The sequence below is a fragment of the Rhipicephalus microplus genome, chromosome 9, assembly GCF_043290135.1.
Source record: "Rhipicephalus microplus isolate Deutch F79 chromosome 9, USDA_Rmic, whole genome shotgun sequence".
NCBI classification, from domain to species: Eukaryota; Metazoa; Arthropoda; class Arachnida; order Ixodida; family Ixodidae; genus Rhipicephalus; species Rhipicephalus microplus.
This window is the reverse complement of record NC_134708.1, coordinates 132,538,867-132,560,748: the sequence shown is the minus strand read 5'-3', so window position 1 is coordinate 132,560,748 and position 21,882 is coordinate 132,538,867. Positions and strand designations below refer to the sequence as shown.

The 21,882-nt window shown below is 47.2% G+C and overlaps 1 protein-coding gene across 7 annotated transcripts in view; it reads left to right on the top strand.

The window, feature by feature from the left end:
• The window catches only part of LOC119163062 (zinc finger and BTB domain-containing protein 41), a 32,832-nt gene that overhangs the window by 131 nt on the left and 10,819 nt on the right, over positions 1 to 21,882 (top strand). Inside the window, exons 1-3 of one of the 7 annotated variants that reach the window (XM_075874322.1) lie at positions 3 to 702; positions 3,391 to 3,453; positions 7,004 to 7,145. In XM_075874322.1, the coding sequence (XP_075730437.1) occupies position 3,453; positions 7,004 to 7,145 (143 nt within the window). In that variant the 5' untranslated portion in view covers positions 3 to 702; positions 3,391 to 3,452. Of the gene's footprint in view, positions 1 to 2; positions 7,146 to 21,882 lie in introns of those variants that run through there. The other 6 variants (XM_075874323.1, XM_075874319.1, XM_075874321.1 and 3 more) reach the window with 6 other exon arrangements.

Below are 21,882 nucleotides of genomic sequence, written 5' to 3'. Positions count from 1 at the left end.
ATATCGGTACACAAACGTTTCCCCGCGATACAAAAAAGAGACAGGCCTTTCTGGCGTCTTCTACTCCCACACGGTGCCCGAACACACACGCAACACAACGGACAGTAGAAGACACCACAAACACAACTTATCTACACAGTCAACACACGCAAACTGAAAGCAATGACCACAAGGAGCATCATGGGGGGCACGGAGGTGATGGGGGGCATCGTTAACATCGATATGTTTTGATTTCGAGGCCACTCGATTGAGCCAGGCCGAACAAGCGTACTTTGTGAAATAGGTGTTTCAAGTAAGTAATCTACAACAAAGGAGCACTAATGACAACAAAACTAAATGAATCTTTTAGCAGTTAAACGCTACAGCTTCATCTATGGACGCTTTTTCGGATTAATGCGTGAATGCGGAAAGTGAAACAACCACAAGCGCGTGAAAACTTGTGAAGGGCGTAAAGGCCGTTTGCGCGCGCTCTGATGGCACGGTTGGAAACGTGCGATTTATCGTGTGTTCGTGAAGTGCGCGGCGCCGAACGCTAGTGCCGGATTTCACTGGAGGAAAAGAGACAACGAGGAACTGTATCCGAGAGAACAAACGTGTATCTTTTCTGAACCTCTGTGAAGTCGTCCCGCTGTGCCTACATCGAGATACCTGCACGGCCTGTTACGATGGTGACATCTCAGAGGATCCGAAAGAAACCACTTTGTGCGTGCGCTCGTGTCGGCGAACATCCGCCGTTATCAGCACGTGCTCCCTGTTATTAGCACTCGCCTCAGTGGCAGTTAAACACGATGGTTATTGTTGCCAATTAACGTGCGATCATATCACTTCACCAGGAAAGGGCATTTTGTCGCGTACTTCTCGTCAAGGAACGAATTAATGGTCTCTGCGTGGGCTACTGTCTCTTGCTGCGCTTTCGATCGAGGGGTGATCGGTATCGAATATATTTTCTGGTGGTGATTGGCTTCTTTCCGAAGCTTACTCGGGCTATTCGTGTGACCAGGAAATTCGATCACGACCGAGAGTTCCCCGTTTGAAACCACCTATATCACTCCACTGATAATATTCTGGCTATCGTTAGTGGGATCCGTCACCATTAGGCAAAAAGTAAAAGTATATGATCAGTGTATAGACTTGTGCAAAGGTACACGTGCAAATATACACGTGAATCAGCTGCTATAGGATCAAAAACTGCGTGAGTTCACTTTGAGTATCACGATGACCATCTTAATATTCACATTACTTCAGGTGACTCAAGCATGACCTAGCCCCGACGTAGTGGTCCAGTGGCTAACGTACTCGGCTGCTGACCCGCAGGTCGCGGGTTCAAATGCCGCCTTCGCCGGCTGCATTTCCGATGGAGGCGGAAATGTTGTAGGCCCGTGTGCTAAGATTTGGGTGCATGTTAAAGAACCCCGGGTGGTCGAAATTTCCGGAACCCTCCACGGTATATAAAGTTAACAGTTCAGCACGCAGCTTTCTTCTGTTGGTTACCTGCATATGATAGTGATGCAAGAAAGGTTTGTTTATTGATGGGACAAAAGTATTTTTTAAAGCAAATAATGTCCACTTTTTCTGTCAGTCGATAACACTGCCACAAAGGCACTCAAGAGGATGTAAGAAAAAAAACTGCCTGGCCTGTGCAAAGCACGCAGCACAGTCACAGCAAAAGTGGGAAGAGCAGCCTTTCAGAACCTTTTCAGAACACCCTCTGGGTAATTGCTACAAGAACACTTGGTGGGTACCCACTATGCCAATAATCATAATAATTTTTGTGTAGTAGGCCAGCATTCGCTATGCTATCCTTTGTCATTCTTCGGAGAAGTGTTGTACCCACCAGACACTTGCAAGAAATTTTGTGCAAAGTTTTTATGCAGTGGATGACGACGAAGAATTATGCCTGATGTGGGTATGCGCCACAGTTAACAGGTGATCACGAACAAGCTTTTGTGTTGACTTGATGCATTGGATGACCCACTCGTTACACAATTTGCATCCGGTGACGGCTGGTTGTTCCTTTGCTTTAAAACGCTTTATGACTCATGCTAACTCAATATCTTCCCCGACATCAAGCCTTCCCCGACATCAAGGCAAGTTTTCAATGGTGCTTCAAGCACGGGCATTACTGTGCGGTAGAATACTAGGCTGCCATGCAGAGGACCTGGGTTCGAATCCCAGTGTGTCCTTGGTGTTTTTGTTTATCAAGTTCTTTTTCTTATTTCATGGAATAGTGGTTACGGACACCGGTGGTGGTAGTGGCGGACAACTACGGCGCCACACACAACCCTCTTATAACAGTTTTCGCTATTTAAAAAAAGACATTTTGCATTAACATACTATATAACTGGGGAACATGATCTGGATTAATTGACCGTCTGGATTCTTTAAAGTGAACTCAAGTCATATTGCCCAAAGTTCAAGTTGCACACGGCGACTCAAGTGTAATTACCTCCGTGACACTTCGTGTTCTGTTCTTTTAAGGAACAATTTATGTACCGAATTTTGGAACTTACTTTAAAGGAATATTTCACTGTACCTAGCGGGACCAGCGCTGTACAATAAAAATATATTTAAAGCACAATTCAAACTCATTGCATAATCGTTAAGCAGTGCTGCAGTTACACACACAGCAAGCAAAATTTAGTTTATTAACGAGTCACTAAAACGCTGCAATCGAACGATATATAATATTCTTCATGCTTGGGATGACACCAAGGGCACTACGCTTCAACTGCAAAGCAGCACCTATGCGGAAATGTTCCAGGCGAATTGACGGTATGATGACAATACACAGCACTCTCAACAAGTGTGCGAACTAATTATATTGCAGAGCATATGCAGCTGAACAAGGTCAAATGCTTTTGTAGATAGTGCCAGGCAAACGTACAAGCAGGTAAAATTGTGCTGACAGAGCAGGATAAACCTCCATTTGCAGATGAACATCACGTACGCGTGTGTTCTAGCCTTGTGTGGCTAGCAGATGAAGCAGGGAGCAATCCTCATTAAGCGTGCTTCAACCAGTGGCCGTTAGACAGCGACTAAGCTCAATCTCGAAATCGAATAGCAGCACACAGGAAGTCTTCATTGAAAAAAGATGCCAATGCAGTGCTCATGTGCACGTAGTTTTGTGTGCTTATGCAGCCAGCTATGCTTACATGGAAACCACTCTGGGTCCCGCTTCACTATGCCCTCTATAGAAGCGAAACTGCGACTGGGTGCTATAAAACTATTCCAAGTAATTCACCATTGTGCGCTTGAGCAAGCGAGCCTTCCTACCTTCATGAGTGGCTCGCTAGCTACTTACAGGAACAGAAAAAAGAACAAGATACAAAATTGTTGTGTCTATGCTCTCCTTACCCTTCTTCTGATGACTCCTTTTTTCTTGTGTTCCAGGTTTGCACATGCATTCCACAGCATCAAGATTATGTTTTTAGTGCCGTGGTGGAGTGCTTCGCAGTGTGTACCTCTCTTCAGTGAATATGTGGCCCAAAAAATCTTTCCTTGCCTACTATAGCTAAGGCCAGCATTGATGCAATGTGCTTACATAGATGCCTGGTATGCTTTATATTCATCCCTTTATTTACCACCCCTTTAAATGAAGTAAGCAGACCACGTACTCGTTCTGACAACTCCGGAAACAGACTGTGTGCATATGGCTGTTTTGGTTTCCCTCATTTTTCACTAACGTGATCATATTTTTCAGAGGACATTCTTCAGCAGCCCATTTTACATCCCTGGCTTCCTGTTTTGTCAGAGAAATTTTGTGCACATTAAGAATGTCATCATATGCATGTCTCATTGCAAGCTCTTGCAGTAAAGTGCAGCTGGGACAACATATTTGTGGGCTTTTGTGGACTTCTTTTTTGAGTGAGCTGCTGCATGTCTATGGTGGGAATCATGGCACATGCACTCATATGAACATAAGCTGGAACGATTTGGACAGAAAAGAGAACAGTCGCACTTTTTTTTCGGATGTTCCTTTTTGTGTTCATCCTACTGCATCAAATGGTTCCCACTATGTTGCGAGTTCTGTGAGAGCATGACAAATGCAATCGTGACACCCTGTGATAATGTAAATGCCTGGATGTCGAAGATTGTTGTTTGTGTCCTTTCATGCTGATGTACATCCAGTATGGCCATCCTGCTGTTAGGGCAGCTGCGTTTGAAGAAAAGCAATCTAAAAGAGTGGTGTCTGTTTCAACAAATGCATTGCCACAAGTTTAATTGGCCGAAAAGAACACCATTCTCCTAACGTTAAATATTTGGTGTTCATTCGAAATGCACTTGCAGAGTAGCCAGAAAAGGGCATTATTCTGAGCATGAAAGGGCTCGCCATTAAACGTTCTATCTTTGTGCTAGTTTTTTGTTTTAGGAGAGAAATAGGAGTGCATGTAATGACATTCTGGCATATCTTGTTATTTCTTTTTACCTGCACACTATTTTTTGCCATCTGTTCAGGAGTAATATTCTGAAAAAGTTCGGTTTTCAAGTATAGCATTCTAAAATGTGCTATTTTGTGATATTGCAGTGATAGGAATGCAACGGTGAGTGCGTGGTCTTAGTGTGCAGGTACTGCTGTTGTGGTGTAAAATTTAATGACCAAGAGTATATTGACATAAGGCTTTTACTTTGATATATAGAACTAATGTTTTAAAATAATTCCCTAACAATGTTATTTAGTGCCCCTTTTAGTATTTTCATAGAAATGTCATGTGCAAGTCATGTGCTGTACAATAGGCTTTTTAGAACTCTTGTAATGTTCCATATTTAGTGCAGCTTCACATTTAGGCATTACTAGTCTTTCTTGCTCCTTTTATTCTTATTATGCATTGAAAAAGGTTTTCCAATTCACTGTATAAATGGTGTAAAAGAGGGTAGCATGCTTCATCCAAACGAGGCTATGTATATAGCACAGATGCAATCAAAAAGGAAATTGCTAAGCTATGCATATTTCTTTTAGTTAGAGTGAAATGTTATAGAAAGTAATGGTGATCGATCACAACATGCGTAATGCATGTTTTGTGCTTCAGTGATAATGTGGTCCGAAAACACTTACCTGTGTGCTATAGCTGTGGCCAACGTAGATGCAGTTTTATATAGATGCCTTGCATACGTGCTGTTCATCCCTTTGTTTACCACCTCTTTAAATGCAGTTAACAGACCGCATAATCATACTGAAACTCTGGAAACACGTCATGCATAATCATGCATAATGTATGTTGTGATCGTCAAGATTATGGTAATACTAAAAGCATGTCGCATCAAGTCAACCAAGCAATCGTTTGCTGTCTTATGAGTGGATTTGCACGGCTGCGCAAGACCTTTGCGTTGCCATAGGCTTCAGCAACATATTCTTGATACCCTCTTACGTTGTAATGCAGTCAAATTAATGAATTTTTGGGCAATCGATTTTACATTTGTCATAGAAGAGTGTCTTCTATGTTGTCTTCTTTTTTTTCCAAGCCTTCACTCTTCTATGCAAAAAGTAATTGTGCTTTTAAGTAATTTTTTAAGTTTAAGTTTAAAAGTAATTAATTTAGTTTAGGCCAAGTGAGGATTTACGAAGATTTTGCAAAATGTTGAAGTTGTCTCTCTGTGAAATCAGAATTGCTTCTGCCACCATTGTGATGAAGAAACAGTGCAACATTGTCTACTATAACCAAGCAGACATTGCATGCAAGCATCATTGCAGAGAATTTCTTCCCAGCACTACATTCAATCTGTGGTGCTGCACAGAAATACAAGCCATTTTAGCATTCAATCACAACAGTCCCCCTTCCCCTTGTTCACTTTTTTTGCATGTGTCTGTTTTTTTAACATAGCCCTGGGTGTATGTTTTTAGACATCCTCAAAATTCGATCATTGGCTCGCTGCTGTCCTTGAAGCCAAAAGTGTTTGGAAATGCAATAGAAAGTTAAAGACTGTGTAGCAAGCAATGAAATGGAAAGTTGTATGTGAGGGTGAATTCACCAGCTCAAAGCATATGGACAGAAGTAATGCAATTTTCACATTACGTGTGTCCATGTGCCCCAGAAAGGCGTTGGTTCTAGGTTTGAACTCCAAACCAGGACGAATTTTTCGGCAACTAAGAAGTTTTCTTTTTGAGAAATCCGTAGAGATTTTCTTGTGGCTTTGTGCTGCAGACGGTTGGTTGTTTATTTTTCCTCTTCTTGATAACTTGCCTCTGCCTCTGGTGGTGCAGACACCACATTGAGGTATATTTGTGTGCTTATACCACAGGCGGATGAGGGCGGAGAGGTACAGTTGCTGTTATAGCTTAATTTGGAGAAAGCAACTCTCGTAATGTGAATGTTGGTGGTGTGCCTTTTCTTGCTTCTACAAATGATTTTATTGTTTCTTATTACTTTTGCATTGCAACCTGCTACCTTGTTTAACCTGTTGCATTGGTTTGATTGATTTCTGTTGGCTATGTATATAAATAATCTTTGAAGCCAACTGTTCAAATCATGGTAATGTTGAAACACGTTATCTAGGTAAATTGTTTTTTTTAGGAATAAAGTAACTTCCAACTGGCGCAGTTTTTAATATGAGGAAACTAATGGGAAAAAAATTCTGTTGCCTTACATAATGTTGTCTTTCATCTTCTTTCATAGAGACGCGTGATTTATCTTTATAGGCAGTCACTAAAATACAGTTATGTACTTAGTCTGCAACTGTGGAGGCCACTTGTTTCACCTTTTCATTACTTTAGCGTAAACTTACACTCTGACTTATAATCAAATAGCTTCAGTTTTGAATGAAGACATGCGAGACTTGAAATTTTGTTTGTAAATACTGTTATTAAAGCCTTGGCTTACTTATATGTGTATAATGATACACCTAGCTTGATCTTTAATAACACTTATATAGCAGAGTGAGTTTACAGAATGGGCACTGTGCGAAGGTTGCACTTTTTTGGCTGCTTATGGCCAATTCACACATTTGGGTCCTTTCACGGTGTTCTGTTAGTAATTATCCTGCATGGGTGCCTTCGTGTTCTCTGCAGTGACTGCATTGCGCAACATCATGCCACGATTGGTGCCTCCTGGCACACAAGGAAGTGGTGTAGGCACCCAGTTGAACACCCAAGCTTACATGGGGGATTCCAAAGAGCAGCATGGTTCCTACAACTCACCACAGCATGGCAGGTTAGTCACATGCAACTCTACATCATCATCATCATCATCACCACCACCATCATCATCAGCAGCAGCCTGACTATGTCCACTGCAGGACAAAGGCCTATCCCAAGTTCCACCAGTCAACTCGGTCCTGTGCTTTCTGCTACCAATTTATACTCGCAAACTTCTTAATCTCATCTGCCCACCCAACCTTTTGTCTTCTCCTAACCTGCTTGCTTTCTCTAGGAATCCAGTTGGCTACCCTTAATGACCAGCGGTTATCCTGTCTACGTGCTACATGCCCATGTCCATTTTTTTCTTGATTTCAACTATGATATTGCTACGTAGCTGACATATCAGGGGTCAGAAGACGACAACAAACAAGTGGTCTGTCGGTTGTGCATGCTGTCCTCCATCTTAGTCGACGCTATACGCATCAGTTTCAATATAGATTCTAAATAGACATGCCTTGTGTCATTTTTACGTAACATCTTTGTCGTGAACTGCTGGGTACTTTCCCGTCTTTATCACGAAGCTCCGCAACGGCCGCATTATCATAGGTCCAACTATGTCACAGGTTGAACAACCATCGTCTTCACCACCTGCCCCTTGCGTGACTTCTACATACGTCGTTCTACCTCCTGCTTGTGATCCCGGTGTATTTTCCGGTCAGGATGGCGTTGACGTCGACAAATGGATCAACCAGTACGAATGGGTCAGCGCAAGCTATAGGTGGGACCCGACTCTTATGCTTGCCAATGTGCTTTTTTACCTCGATGGCCCACCGCGAGTGTGGTTCGAGACGCACGAAGCGGAGATTACAAGCTGAGGCTTCCTTAAAGAGAAGATCCGCGACCTTTTTGGCGACACCGTTGGGTGGCAGATCGCAGCGCGGAATCAACTGGCGGCTCGTGCACAGATGTCGACGGAGTCGTACGTCGCGTACATTCACAACGTCATCGCCCTTTGCCGCCAGATTGACGATCACATGAGTGAGTCTGAGAAAGTGGACCATGTGCTGAAAGGCATAGCAGACGACGCCTTTAATCTTCTAGTATACAACAACGTTGCCACCGTCGACGCCATCATTAAAGAGTGCCAGCAATTTGAAGAAGCCAAGAGCCGCCATTACTCAGTGATTCACCCGGCTGCCCAACACGGCCACAACCTCATCGTGTGAAGCCACCCGCCAGTCCCCTACGTATGACAACGTCACACGGATTGTTGGTCGGGAAATCGAAGCCGCCTGTCCGGCTCCTCTTCAGCCACCAGTTTTCGCAACGCTCGCCTCTGACCAACAACAGTTGTCAGTGGCGTTAATACAATCTGCGGTGAGGCAGGAGTTTGCAAACCTTGGCATTCCATCAGCATGTCCCTTGACTTGCCCTGAAGTCCCATCTTACTCCCCAGGACACGCTCACCGTTCACCTCCAACAATACCCTTCCGTAACCTTTCGGAATGGCAAACACCTGACGACCAGCCTATTTGTTTTTCCTGCGACTAGCCTGGGCACGTTTCTCGCTATTGCCGCCACCGTTGGTCAAACCAACCACGTCAGACCTTCTCTACCTCGGTGCACATGCATCCGACGACCCCTGGACGTTCACTCGCCGGACCCTTCAATTTCCATTCGTCGTCATCTTGCGAGCATTCCACTGAACGCCCCTTTGCCCGGTCGCCGCAGCGCTCGCTCCCCATCGCCGCTATGTCACCAATCCTGCTCTCTGCCACCTCGGCGCTTTTCCTTGCCCAGCTTCTCTGGACGACTGCAGCAGGAAAACTAGATATTGCAGGTTATAGAGGTGAAATTGCAATACCGATGACGGCCGAAAATCCTCTACTGACGCTTCCCACGCACCACAGCCTGCTTGAAGTACAAGTCGACCATGTTCCTGTGACCGCCCTCATGGACACAGGCGCGCACCTGTCTATTATGAGTGCTTCTCTACGCCGCACAGGGTAGCCAGCCGGTCTGAGAACTGGCTAACCTCCCTGTCCTTCCTCATTTATTCCTCCTCCTCTCTACGCCGCCACTTACAAAAGAATATGACGCTGTCTACGACGCAGGCAACACGTGTTGCCGATGGCGGTACTGTACCAGTAATCGGAATGTGCACTGCTCGTGTTAGCATTGCCGGTTGTCACGCCATGGTCCTTTTTGCCGTGCTAGCCTGCTCCCTCATGTCCTTATAGTTGGCCTTGATTTCCTTTCGGCACACTCGGCCTTAATTGATTGTTCGTCTGGTACCCTCAGCCTCGATCTGCCAATCTTTGCCGACTACTCTGCAAAACCCACCAGCCGCTTGAGCCCAACCACTTTCGTTCGCCTGCCACTCGAGCCGTCACGTACGTGTCTTTGTCATCGGCCCCTCCCGTCCTGACGGTGATTATATCGTTACGCTGATTGCTGACGTTCGGTTGACGTGCAGTGTTACTGTGCCCCATATCATCGCGACCGTAGCGCATAACTGTGTGTTCCTTCCGCTCCTTAACTTTGGTTTCACCCCTCAAGTGTTGCCTTGCCATATGCCTCTAGCCCAGCTAACTGCCATAACAGAGGACGATGTCAGTGTTGTCGCTGTATCTGCTCCTGATCGAAGCGCAGTCTCGTGGTCCCCCAGCTCAGACGATGGTATTTTTCGAAACATGATTAGATCGGAGCTGTCGCCTCACCAGGCCGACGCTCTCTGCCAGGTTTTGGCCTCATACAGTGACATTTTCGACACCGACGATTGTCCCTTGGGCCGGACTTAAATTGTCACTCACTGAATCAACACTGGTGAGCCGGCGCCCATTCACCGTCAGCCGTACCGCGTGTCAGCATCCGAGCGAGAAGTGATTCAGAAAGAAGTGGCGAAAATGTTTACAAAAAACTTAATCGAACCATCAACGAGCCCTTGGGCATCTCCCGTGGTATTAGTAAAGAAGAAAGATGGCTTATGGCGTTTCTGCGTTGATTATCGTTACCTCAACAAAATTACCAAAAAAGACGTGTACCCTCTACCACGCATTGACGATGCCCTTGATTGCCTCCATGGCGCCACCTTCTTTTCATCTCTCGGCTTCCGATCTGGCTATTGGCAAATTGCTGTAGATGACATTGACCGAGAGAGACCGCCTTCGTTACCCCTGACGGTCTTTACCAATTCAAGGTCGTGCCCTTCGGTCTCTGCAACGCTCCAGCGACCTTCGAGAGAATGATGGACACGCTCCTACAAGGATTTAAATGGTCGACATGTTTGTGTTACCTGGACGACGTGATCATTTTCTTACCTACCTTTGCAACCCACCTTGAACGCCTTTCTACCATTCTATCCATATTTAGACGGGCCGGCCTGCAGCTCAATTCCTCCAAGTGTCACTTCGGTCTTCGTCAGATTACCGTGTTGGGTCACCTTGTTGACGCTGCCAGCGTACGACCAGACCCGGCAAAAGTACGCGCTGTAACAAACTTCCCAGTCCCACGCACTGTCCATGATGCTCGCAGTTTCGTGGGTCTCTGCTCCTACTTTTGCCGGTTCGTGAAAAACTTTGCGGCACTCGCATAGCCACTCACCGACCTTCTCAAACAAGACGTCCCATTTTGTTGGGGCCCTCCTCAAGCTGACGCCTTCTCTGAGCTAATCACCGCTCTAATGACACCTCTTATTTTTGCACATTTCAACACCGATGCATCTACAGAAGTGCGAAGAGAGGTGGGTGGTCACGGAATTGGTGCAGTTTTGGCACAAATTCAGCGGGGCTACGACCGTGTAATCGCGTATGCAAGCCGTCTGCTTTCTAAGTCTGAACGCAATTACTCTGTAACAGAACGGGAATATCTCGCCCTTGTCTGGGTGGTTTCGAAATTCCGTCCTTAATTGTATGGCTGCCCTTTCCGTGTCATCACAGATCATCATGTGCTGTGTTAGCTTTCTTCTCTGAAGGACCCCTCTGGACGACTTGGCCATTAGGCATTACGCCTTCAGGAGTATTCCTACTCGGTTGCTTATAAGTCTGGACATCTTTATCTGGACGCCGATTGCTTATCCCGCTACCCTGATGATCAGCCCGACGAACCAGACATCATCGAGCCTAGCCTCAGCATCATATCAGTGTCCCAGTTTCTTCAGATTGGTGAGGAACAACTTTGTGATGCTTCTCTGCGACAGCTCATTGACCGTCTCGAATCTGCTCCGAACGACACGTCGCTTCGCGTGTACGTCCTTCTGAATGGCACGCTGTACCGTCGTAGGCTTCAGCCAGATGGCCCTGAGCTCCTTCTTGTCGTGCCGAAACATTTGCGTTCAACCGTGCTGCACGAGCTTCACCATGAACCTACTGCTGGTCATCTGGGTGTATCTCAGACGTACGACCGCGTGCGTCGCCGCTTCTTTTGGCGCGGTCTCGACCGGTTCGTTCCCCGTTACGTGTTCTCCTGTAATAAATGCCAACGTAGGAAGCGACTTACTGCAGCCCCGGCTGGACTTCTTCAACCGATTTTCATCCCAACCGAACCTTTCTTTAGTGTTGGTATAGATCTTCTCTGTCCCTTTCCCGAGTCGAAATCGGGCAACAAGTGGGTCGCCGTTGCTGTAGACTATGCGACTAAGTACGCCATCACTCGAGCGCTCCCCACCAGCACCGCTACTGACGCTGCTGACTTTTTGCTCCACGATGTCATCCTACACCATGGCGCTCCTCGCCAATTACTCACGGATCGCGGCCACGCATTTTTGTCCCGGTAATCGACGGTCTTCTGCGCTCTTCCTCGACGCAGCTCAAGCTGACCACTTCCTACTATCCTCAAACAAATGGCCTTACCGAACGGCTAAATCGCACCCTCACAGACATGCTTGCGATTTATGTGTCCTCCGACCACCATGACTGGGATCTGGCGCTATGTCACGTGATCTTCGCGTACAATTCTTCGCACCACGACACCACTGGTTATTCACCCTTTTATTTGCATTATGGCCATGATCCAACGTTACCACTCGTCATCCTACTTCTAACCACTACAACGCCGTCAATCGAATATGCACGCGACGCTATTGCTCGTGCCTACCACGCACGTCAGATTGCCTGCTTTGAACTTTCGGCTTCACAAGCCACCCAGAAAGCCATCTACGACAGCCGGCATGTTGACGTTCGCTTCTCACCCGGTTCTCTCGTTCTCCTGTGGTGTCCAGTTGGTCGAGTTGGCTTATCAGAGAAGTTGTCTCGCTACATGGGTCCTTACCATATCATCTGCCAGGTAATTCACGTCACCTATGAGATCATTCCTGCATCTGAGATTACAAGCCTGCCTGCGACCACACCCAGTGATGTTGTGCACGTCAGCAGGCTAAAACCTTACCACCTGCCTACTGAAGACCGTAAATGTGCGAGATGGCGCTTTTACCGCCGGGGGAGGGGGGGGGGGAATGCTACGTAGCTGACATATCAGTGGTCAGAAGACGACAACGAGGAAGTGGTCTGTTGGATGTGCGTGCTGTACACCGTCTTAGTCGACGCCATACACATCAGTTTGAATATAGATTTTAAATAGACACGCCTTGTGACATTTTTACGTAACAATATTGATACAGAACAGCCGCCGCAGCCTTGCTGCATGAAAGAGAAAGACGTCGGTTGCTGGTTGTTGATGAACTGGCGCCATCTTGTTCACCGAGTTCGATGCATCGCATATAATTTAATAAATAGGTTACTTGTAATATTATTGGTGGAGGTGGGCAACTCCTGTACCTCGATGGAGACGCGCAGCAGTCGCAACACCGGGGACTCTTTGGCTACTTTAACTGCCAGTGCCTCATCACCACCGGCCTCTCCATCCGAGTCGACAACCTACGTCTCCCTGCCACCCCTGCGGGATCCTGGCACTTTCTCCGCTGACGGTACCATCGACGTTGACTCCTGGCTGCACTGGTACGAGTGGGTCAGTGCTACCCACCGCTGAGATTCCATGCTCATGCTCGCCAATGTTGTGTTCTACCTCGACGGCACACCGCGGACATGGTTCGAAACCAACGAAGCTGAAATCACAAGCTGGGATCTCTTCAAAACGAAGATTTGTGATCTTTTTGCCGATTCATCTGGTCGTCAGCTCGCTGCCAAAATGACTCGCCACTCGCACCCAGACGTCTACTGAATCGTACGTCTTATACATTCTTGATGTCTTGGCGCTTTGTAGCAAGGTCGACCAGCGCATGTCGGAAGACGAGAAAGTTAATCACGCCCTCAAAGGGATTGCTGACGATGCCTTCAACCTGCTGGTTTTTAATAACGTCATGAGCATCGACACGATCCTGATGGAATGCTGCCATCTAGAACAGGCTAAAGCCCGTCGCGTCACCCACGACATCACGCGCCTGCCGAACACAGTGGCTACTTTCTCTTGCGATGACGCCTTCTGCCAAGTTCCCTGATGTGACAACCTCACCCACATCATTCGTCGCAAGTTCGAGGCAGCTCAACCAGTAGTCACTCCATTCCCAACGCCTGATCCTTCACCGACCACGATCTCACTGATACAAGCTGTTGCTCGTCAAGAATTATCGAACGTCAGCCTACACGTTGTTCAACCTGTCTACTCTGCCGAGCCTTTTAATCGTCGTCCCCCCGCTCCTCGTTTTGGTTCCAACTACTCTCAACAGCTCAATTCGTCCGAATGGCGCACACTGGACGACAAGCCTATATGCTTCAACTGCCGACGCGTCGGTCATATCGCTCGCCACTGCCGCAATCACTGGGCTGCACTGGCACACTATGGGCCTTCTGTCCACCAGGCCACGTCTGTCCACCAGTCGTCCTCAGCATTTGATTTTGATTCCCCTGTGCCGACGACATTCTCTGATTCTGCCGCACCTCTGACGAGACCTTGCTACGCCTGCTCACCATCCCCTGCTCGCCGTCAATCTCATTCGCTCCGCAGTGCCGTCCTGCCTCTCCGACCTATTCGCAGTCCCCCCAATCGGAAAACTAGGCAGGGCAGCTTCTGGAGGTGGAGCTGCATTGACGACGATCTCTGCGAGAAATCCTCGTGTAACATTACCGACTATCCGGAATCTTTTGGACGTTACTTTAGACAATGTACCTGTGCGCGCATTGATCGATACTGGCGCACATGTGTCGATAATGAGCGCTGCTCTTCGTCGCCGCCCAAAGAAAGTTGTCACACCTGCCTTCAACCAAGCCGTTCGAGTCGCCGACGGGGGAAGTGCCGCCATTATTGGCATGTGCTCTGCTCGTGTGACTATTGCCGATAGAAGCACTGCTGTTCTCAACACCGTCATAGAAAATTGCCCTCATGATCTAATTCTAGGTATGAATTTTCCAACTGCTCACTCGGCCTTTATAGATTGTTCAGCCGGCTGTCTTGACCTTGAGATGCCTCTACTTTTAAATCGGACCAACCCACCCCAAAGCCATCTTTGCTACATTGATTTCATACGCCTTCCACCTAATTGTGTTACACACATCGACCTCTCCTCTACGCCACTTGTACCTGACGGCGATTACATGGTGGCACCAATTAATGCCGTGATGCTTACGCATGGCGTTGCTGTTTCGCACACGATTTTGACAATTATTTGAAACCACACATGCCTTCCTATTGTCAATCTTGCCCTCACTGCCAAAATTCTTCTCCAAGGTATCTCCCCGGCTGAAATTACTGCCCAACAAGACCATATGGTTGAGCCCTTCAGAGTGGATGATTGATGCACCTCAGACCATGAACCAACTCTATCACATTCATCGGGCGTCGACGTTGACCGCATGGTATCATCAGACCTCGCTCCTGACCAAGCGGAAGCCCTTCGTGACGTCCTGGAATCCTATAGTGACATTTCTGACTTTGCCAGCACGGCCTTAAGCCGAACGAGTGTTGTTACCTATCGCATCAATACTGGTGACGCGAGTCCCATTCACCGACCTCCATACTGTAACACACTCTTCAATGAACTCTTTTAATAGGCTACTGTAGGCAGGGCGAACTTGTGCCCGAGAATAATAACACAGCTAGATTGTCTCGAGGATTCACTTCTGCCTCTTCTTCTACGTTCTTCCTTTTTCCAACACGGTTCGCGCGCAGCTGGGTCCCGCAGGCTCGTGCGTCGCAAATCATCTAGAAGACACAAGTATTTGCTAGCGCGCGTAATTTGAAGTCACATTGTGTCATTGCCCCCCTTTCCAGAGTGCATCGTCCCGATGCTTGTGTCAAACTGGTTGCATGGCAGTCATTCACAAACCCTCGTCGGGGATGTCGCTAATGTCAAAGAACGTTGTATCTTCAGCGTTTCATTGCATGTCGTGATATGGTTTCATCCTGAGGACATGCACAGTTTCCGTGCGATGCCGCCGTCGGGATGAAATATCCTGTCTCTCTGGCATAACTTCGTAGTTGAGCGAGCCGACGCGGCGGAGCACTCTGTACGGACCGAAATAGCAGCGAAGCAGTTTTTCTGACAGGCCACATATTCGTACAGGAATCGACACCCATACTCTGTCTCCTGGTGCGTACTGGACGTCTCTTCTTCGCAGATTGTATCGATGCGTGTCGGTTTTCTGCTGTTGGAGAATGCGATATCGTGCCAGCTGCCTGGCTTCTTCTGCTCTTTGTATGTAGTCGTGAACGTCATAGTAATTCTCGGGCGTCTCGTCAATAGGTAACATTGCATCTAAAGGTGTCGTTACCGTCCGGCCAAAAACAAGTTGGAATGACGTCATCCGTGTTGTTTCTTGTATCGCAGTGTTATAGACGAATGTTGCATTGGGTAATATTTTATTCCACGTACGGTGTTCTATATAAACATACATTGACAACATATTAGCCAGTGTTCTGTTCAGTCATTCCAGAATGAGTTGAAATTCGTCCCCCGAGTTACTCAGCAATGCAATGTAATCGGCAAAGTGCAAGTTACTAAGGTACTCTCCGTTAACTCTTATCTCTAACTTTTCCCATGCTAGGCCTCTGAAAACCTTCTGTAAGCACGCGGTAAATAGCAACTCTACATAGACACATTTGTATCACACGGCCTTAACTTTGTAACTTTCGCCACTACTGTGTGCTTACTCGATTATGGCTATGACTCAAATAGCGACAATAAGCAACAAACTTTAAAAGCAACGTGATGGATTCTCCTCTTATTGGTGAAGATGAGCAATAGTTAATATGCATGACTCCAAAGTCTTTACCTCACTTTGGTGTCCATGTAGTCAATGATTTGACTATTAGTATATAGCTGAATATAACTTGAACTGTCCGGAGAGGCCCAGGTAACTGGAGAACTGGGGCTAATATTCTGACTAAACAAATAGCCCTCCTCAAGCACTCAGCGACATTTTCCAGAGTTGGGGCTGTCCGGCTCATGGTGCGAGTCCGGAGTGCTTGCTCACTGGGTGAGGCTTGTGTGCTTGCGTTTGAGAAGGCAATGTGGCGCACTTCTGAAGTGTATTCGACTATAGTCCATGCTACATATAGTTAATGCTAGTGTCATCAGTTATGATTAGGTCTGACCTTGCTTGATAGTCCTGAGTGATGTTGTGTTTACAATCGTCACGCCGCAGAGCGTGTAACACGTTGAAAAGGGAAGAGACCATGGCTGTTTTTGAAAAAAAAAAAAAAAAAGAACGCGACAGGTATATTGGATCACGCACACACACACAAAATACACGTAACAAAAGTCTATTCTCTCCCCTGGCAGCGCTACAGTCCAGGAACTTGTGGGCTGGCAGAGTCCCGGCAGTGATGTATACACGGCGACAACCATCTTTGGTCGCACAGCCAACGCTACATGGGCGGAGCTTCTGCACATGTGTTACTACGCCAAGTAGTCCGTTTTCGGGCGATTTCGGTGTCGCAAGCACATCAAACATAGTACTTTTTTGCACGATCACCATGCAATAAATCTTACATTCATTCGGGAGGTAATAAATAAAATGCTCATTTAATAAGGGAAAGAACACAAAGCTTCTTTGAAGCACTGAGATTTATTTCATAAAAAAAAAGACACAGCCGAGCAGGTACTGGGTGATTGGAACAACGCAGAGCCAAGAAAGCATTTCCTAAATTTAAGTGCATACTTGGTTGGCATCATTATTTTCATTCCTTTAGGGACGCGAGAACTGTAAGGAGACACTAACGTTAAATTTTTAGGGGGCGCGATGACAACCATGGCAAGCAGAAATCTTGGCAGCGATCAGTCATGAGGGGGCGTCTGACGTTTGCAGACCCAAGTGGGTGAAACGCAATCTTCACTCAGCTAAGAACTTGGTTTTTGCACAGTCAATAGGGTAATATACACAAACGCTTCTGTTAACCCATGCAAAGCGCGAGGAATGACTCCCTTCGTAGATGCCGATGAGATTGGTGCTTCAGTACGCGATCTTCAGCATTATCGTATCAACAATATTAGGCAGCTGAAAGACCAACCACGCATGTAACGCAATTTAGGAAAAAGGCCATTGTTTTTGCGTGCAGTTTCCAGTTGTACTCTTTCTTCCTGGTGTTGCTGAAGACTGGCAGGTCTCTGGTGCTACTTTCAAGGCGACTATAGCGATTAGAGTCCCACTTTCACTGGTGATATCACTCGCACACAAATTCTAAGTGATTGCATGTGCGGGAAACAAAATGTTTCATGACGCACCGCTGTCTTCGTTTCTTTCTGCTCGTTGAATACAGATCATCTAGTGAACACGCACTCATTCTCACTCACAAGCTTCGATGTGAAGTTGCTACAATTGAGCGATGCCATCATTGTTTACCGGGGCAGGGAAAAGGTGAAATGACACCTGAGAACCAGAAAACTAGAAACAGCGAAGAACGACAAACCTACACGAGTGATGCTTCCTAATATAATGCGAACAATCTTGAACATAATATTCATATATTTTCTTTTTGTATTTTTCATTATGCTATGCAGTATACAAAAGTTAGCGTTTGTGGACTACATGCAAAAGCGTAGTAAAAAAGGGCGTGCTTGGGCTTCGTAGCCTTGGCTGTGCTGCCACAAAAAGTTGTTGCCGAGTATAGTTGTCGTCAGGTGGTCGTCGACCGGCGTGGCAGTGATGGAGAGGCAGCAGGAGTTAGGGAGCGAGCAAGTCAGGACCCCCCGCTCGGTATCTGGTAGCTGCCATTGTCAGTAGCAACGAGTGCCTCTACAGTGCCAGGCCAGGACTCGCTGTCCCGAACATGGAACGAGGCCCCAGTAGGATGAACCACGCTCGTAGCTGCTGGTTCCCCGAAACCAGCAGGCCATGCAAGAGGTCTTGCTAGGCCGGGAACGGGAAGCACATACTATCCCGAAGATAGGCATGTGTGAACGCGAATCCGGTGCGTCGATGTGGCTTCGATAGACTTCCGGCCTTTTCTGCCCATGTTCCAAACTGCCTCGCCTGAGCAAGCCCCCTTTTCGTCTCTCTGTGAATCACAAACTCTTTTTCCTCTTCTTCCATCAATTGGCTGCTTCGTTGTCTGCTCTCGCTGGCTTGCTTTTACGTGCTTCTCCACCCCCCGACCTAAATTAGAAAATTGGCACTTCATTGTGGCCTTCCCAGCTTATCAGATGTGTCAATGTGCATTCAAACTTTGGCAGCAGTAAGGAGAGCACTCTTTGTAGCAGATCTCTTTAAGGTAGTGAAGCCCTGTTATAGAAGGGTTTCTTGAAGGGCTAGTTGGTACATGATACTGAGGGGAACTGGGCGAAAAACGGGACAGAGAAAGATTGAAGACAGCGCTTGCGTCGTGTTTTCAATCTTTTTTTGTCTCGTTTTTTGCGCTGTTCCCCTCAGTATCAAGCCCTGTTAGTCATGAACTGAAATTATCATCATCATTGGGAACTGGCACATGCTCTTTGTCCTTCTCTTCATCCTCTCAGTAAACTTCTTCGTTCCCAAAAATGTGTGCCAATTAGTCCAACATGGCATGCAAGAATAACTGATGAGTCAGAGAAAGAGTGCAGAGAGAGAGAGAAGAATGAAGAGAAAGATAGTAATTCTTGGCGAAAAATATTTCTTGGCAAGATAGAATACGAAACACTGCACTCGTGATAAAGGTGATCATCATAACGGCTCAGGTATCCAGGCATGCTAGCCTTGTATAAACGAGTGGAAAATGGAAATGAGGTTAAAGAAAAGGAGTGAGAAAGTAAAGCATGTATAGCGCCTTCATCCTCATTTTTCATCATCGTCATCACTTAGTCACAGCCAAGGAGCTTAAAAAAAAATTGCTGCAACGGAAATCATTGCCTACAAGTGAAGCCGTGCCTCTGGCAAGATGGCGGCTGTGGCGGCCATCTTACTAGGGGCATGATAAAGTGTCACCTTTCAGCGATTAAGAATCGAGTGTTTCCCTCGCACGCCCAACAAGTGTAATGTGGAAAATTTTTCGGGTCACATAGTGCTCCAAGTGCATCTTAGTGTTACTAGTTTTGCTTATTGAGCCTCTAATTAGAGGCAAAGCTCTTGGGAAATTCAGTCACCCATACTCCTTTCTGTGTGTTATTTCATTGGGAAAAACTGTCTTTTAATATAGAACTAACCCAGAATTTACACTAACATATCAAAGCCACTTGATTTTTAAGTGGGCACTATCAGAAAAGAGCATGTTTCTGCCATCTTGGCAGTGGCAAAAGCTGGCTTCACTTCTGCTGGCAAGGCATTGCTGGAGCTTCCACTCCAGGAATTTTTTTTAAATCCTCATTGGTCACAGCGCTGCGCCTCTCGCGCCGCTCATGCTTGGAGCTCGAAGCCTGTGCTAGATAGAGAACAAGTCCTCACGCCTGGCGGTATGGACGCAGGCAGACGCCACCACTCTGCTTTGGCTTAGAATAAAGTGGCTAGGTTCCACATGTCTCTCTTTCTCTCACTACAAGTTGTGACCCGAAAAGCACACCTTTCATCACCTGCCAGTGAAGCCTTTTTACTCAGTCTACCCCAAAGTATGGTTCATGCAACCTGACACAATCCTCACTCTGAATGGCATCAAGCCACAGCTGACAATGCATGCCATTCTACTCAACGCCCTCCTGGTGGAGCCATGTCATCTCGCTGCCACATTAAGCTCTAGTTTGCAGCCCTATGATGATCTCTGCTCTGCGGTGCTTGCCTGCTACAGGCACATCTACCGCCCGCCTCCGGGCACACACGACTTTCACGTTTCCCCTGCGTCGCAGCATGCACTACCAACAGGCCCTCAACCCTTCATTGACCATGACTAAACTTCTCCGGCGATGTCTCCTTCCACCTCCTGTCCGGTCTCTAGTGCAGCGATTTCTGCACATGACGAGGTTCAGAATGTTCGTGCTACATTCGACCAGTCAGCCACGAGGGGAATTTCTTCGACGTCCTCGACTGACAATACTTCAGGCATGCTCGCCACCCGCATGTCCTGTCCGACCTCCACTGCCCGCGACCCCACTGACATGTCGGCTCCACGACAGCTACATCGCTGTAAGCCCTGGAGTCTGCTACGACCATGGACATCGTAAAACTCACTATTCGCCCCCCCCTACCATCGTGATAACATTGTCGTTGGCGGTGTCCAACCAACCCAACTTTTCACTGAATATGACATTTTGCCCATCTTACCAGCAGGAACAACCATTCCTCGAAGTCTACCACAGCAGAGGTTCGTACTATTAACCATCTATGGCCAATCATGTGAGATGCTGCGACAATGACAGATGCTCCTTAGGACAATGTTCCTGGTCCGCCGCACAGCAGACCACACATGCAGCGCCTGCCATAGAGGCAGCCACAGGGCATACCGATGTGCGCACAAGCCCTTGTGCGCGGACTACCGAAGGTGGTGCCCCAAGTTAAAAAGCGCCCACTGAGCCTCCTCCGTAGTCCAGGCCTGCTGGATCCCATGGTATGCCTCCTGCCGAGGAGGCTGTGAACCAGCAGGCATGTAACTGGAATGCAGGCATGTCCTTCTACACGCCACAGGCATCATTCACCTCTATCCGACGTCTACAGCACTACTTGGCCACTACCAACGTAAGTGGTCAAGTTGACCCATCTTCGGAGCTGTTCAAATCATGATACCTACGTTCCGACATCGGTGTCAGTACTGTGCATCCACATAAAAGCACAATTGCAGCAGTTGCTTGTTTATGGGTGGTTTTCAAGACTCCATTGCGGCACTTATTGTTTCACACGCCAGGGTTGCGTCAGCCTTTGTGCAAGCGCCCTACCGCCAATGCTCACTTGCTGCACCTGGTGTGCTCCCGGCAGGCGCCATCTTGTCATCCGGACACCCGCTTGGGTACGACCATGACATACTATCACAAAGGTCGTCGCCCATCTTACTTCTCCCAGTGCCGACCACCACAATAATTACGAACACTCGTGCCTCTTTATGTTAACGATCTGGACTGCCCATGGACCCTTTGCTTCACGACATCAACATTCTTGTATATATGTGCCCATAGTTTTTCATTCCGGGTTCATTTCTGCGGGGGTAGGAGTAATCTGTAGCGCTTTCATCTTCATCTTTCATCATCAACATCACTTCTTAGTCACAGTGCTGTGCCTCTCGCACCACTCGTACTCGGAGCTCGAGGCACGTGCTAGACACAGAACGAGTCCTTGCGCCCGGCGGTATGGATGCAGGCGGCCACCGCCGCTCTGCTTAACCTAGAACAAAGTGGCGGGATTTCACGTGTCTCACTGCCTCTTGCTGCACATGCTATAGCCTCATATAAAGGAAAGAAATGTACATTTTAGGGCTAGTTTTTTTGTTAGATACAATAATAATGAGATCTATTAGACAAAGATACC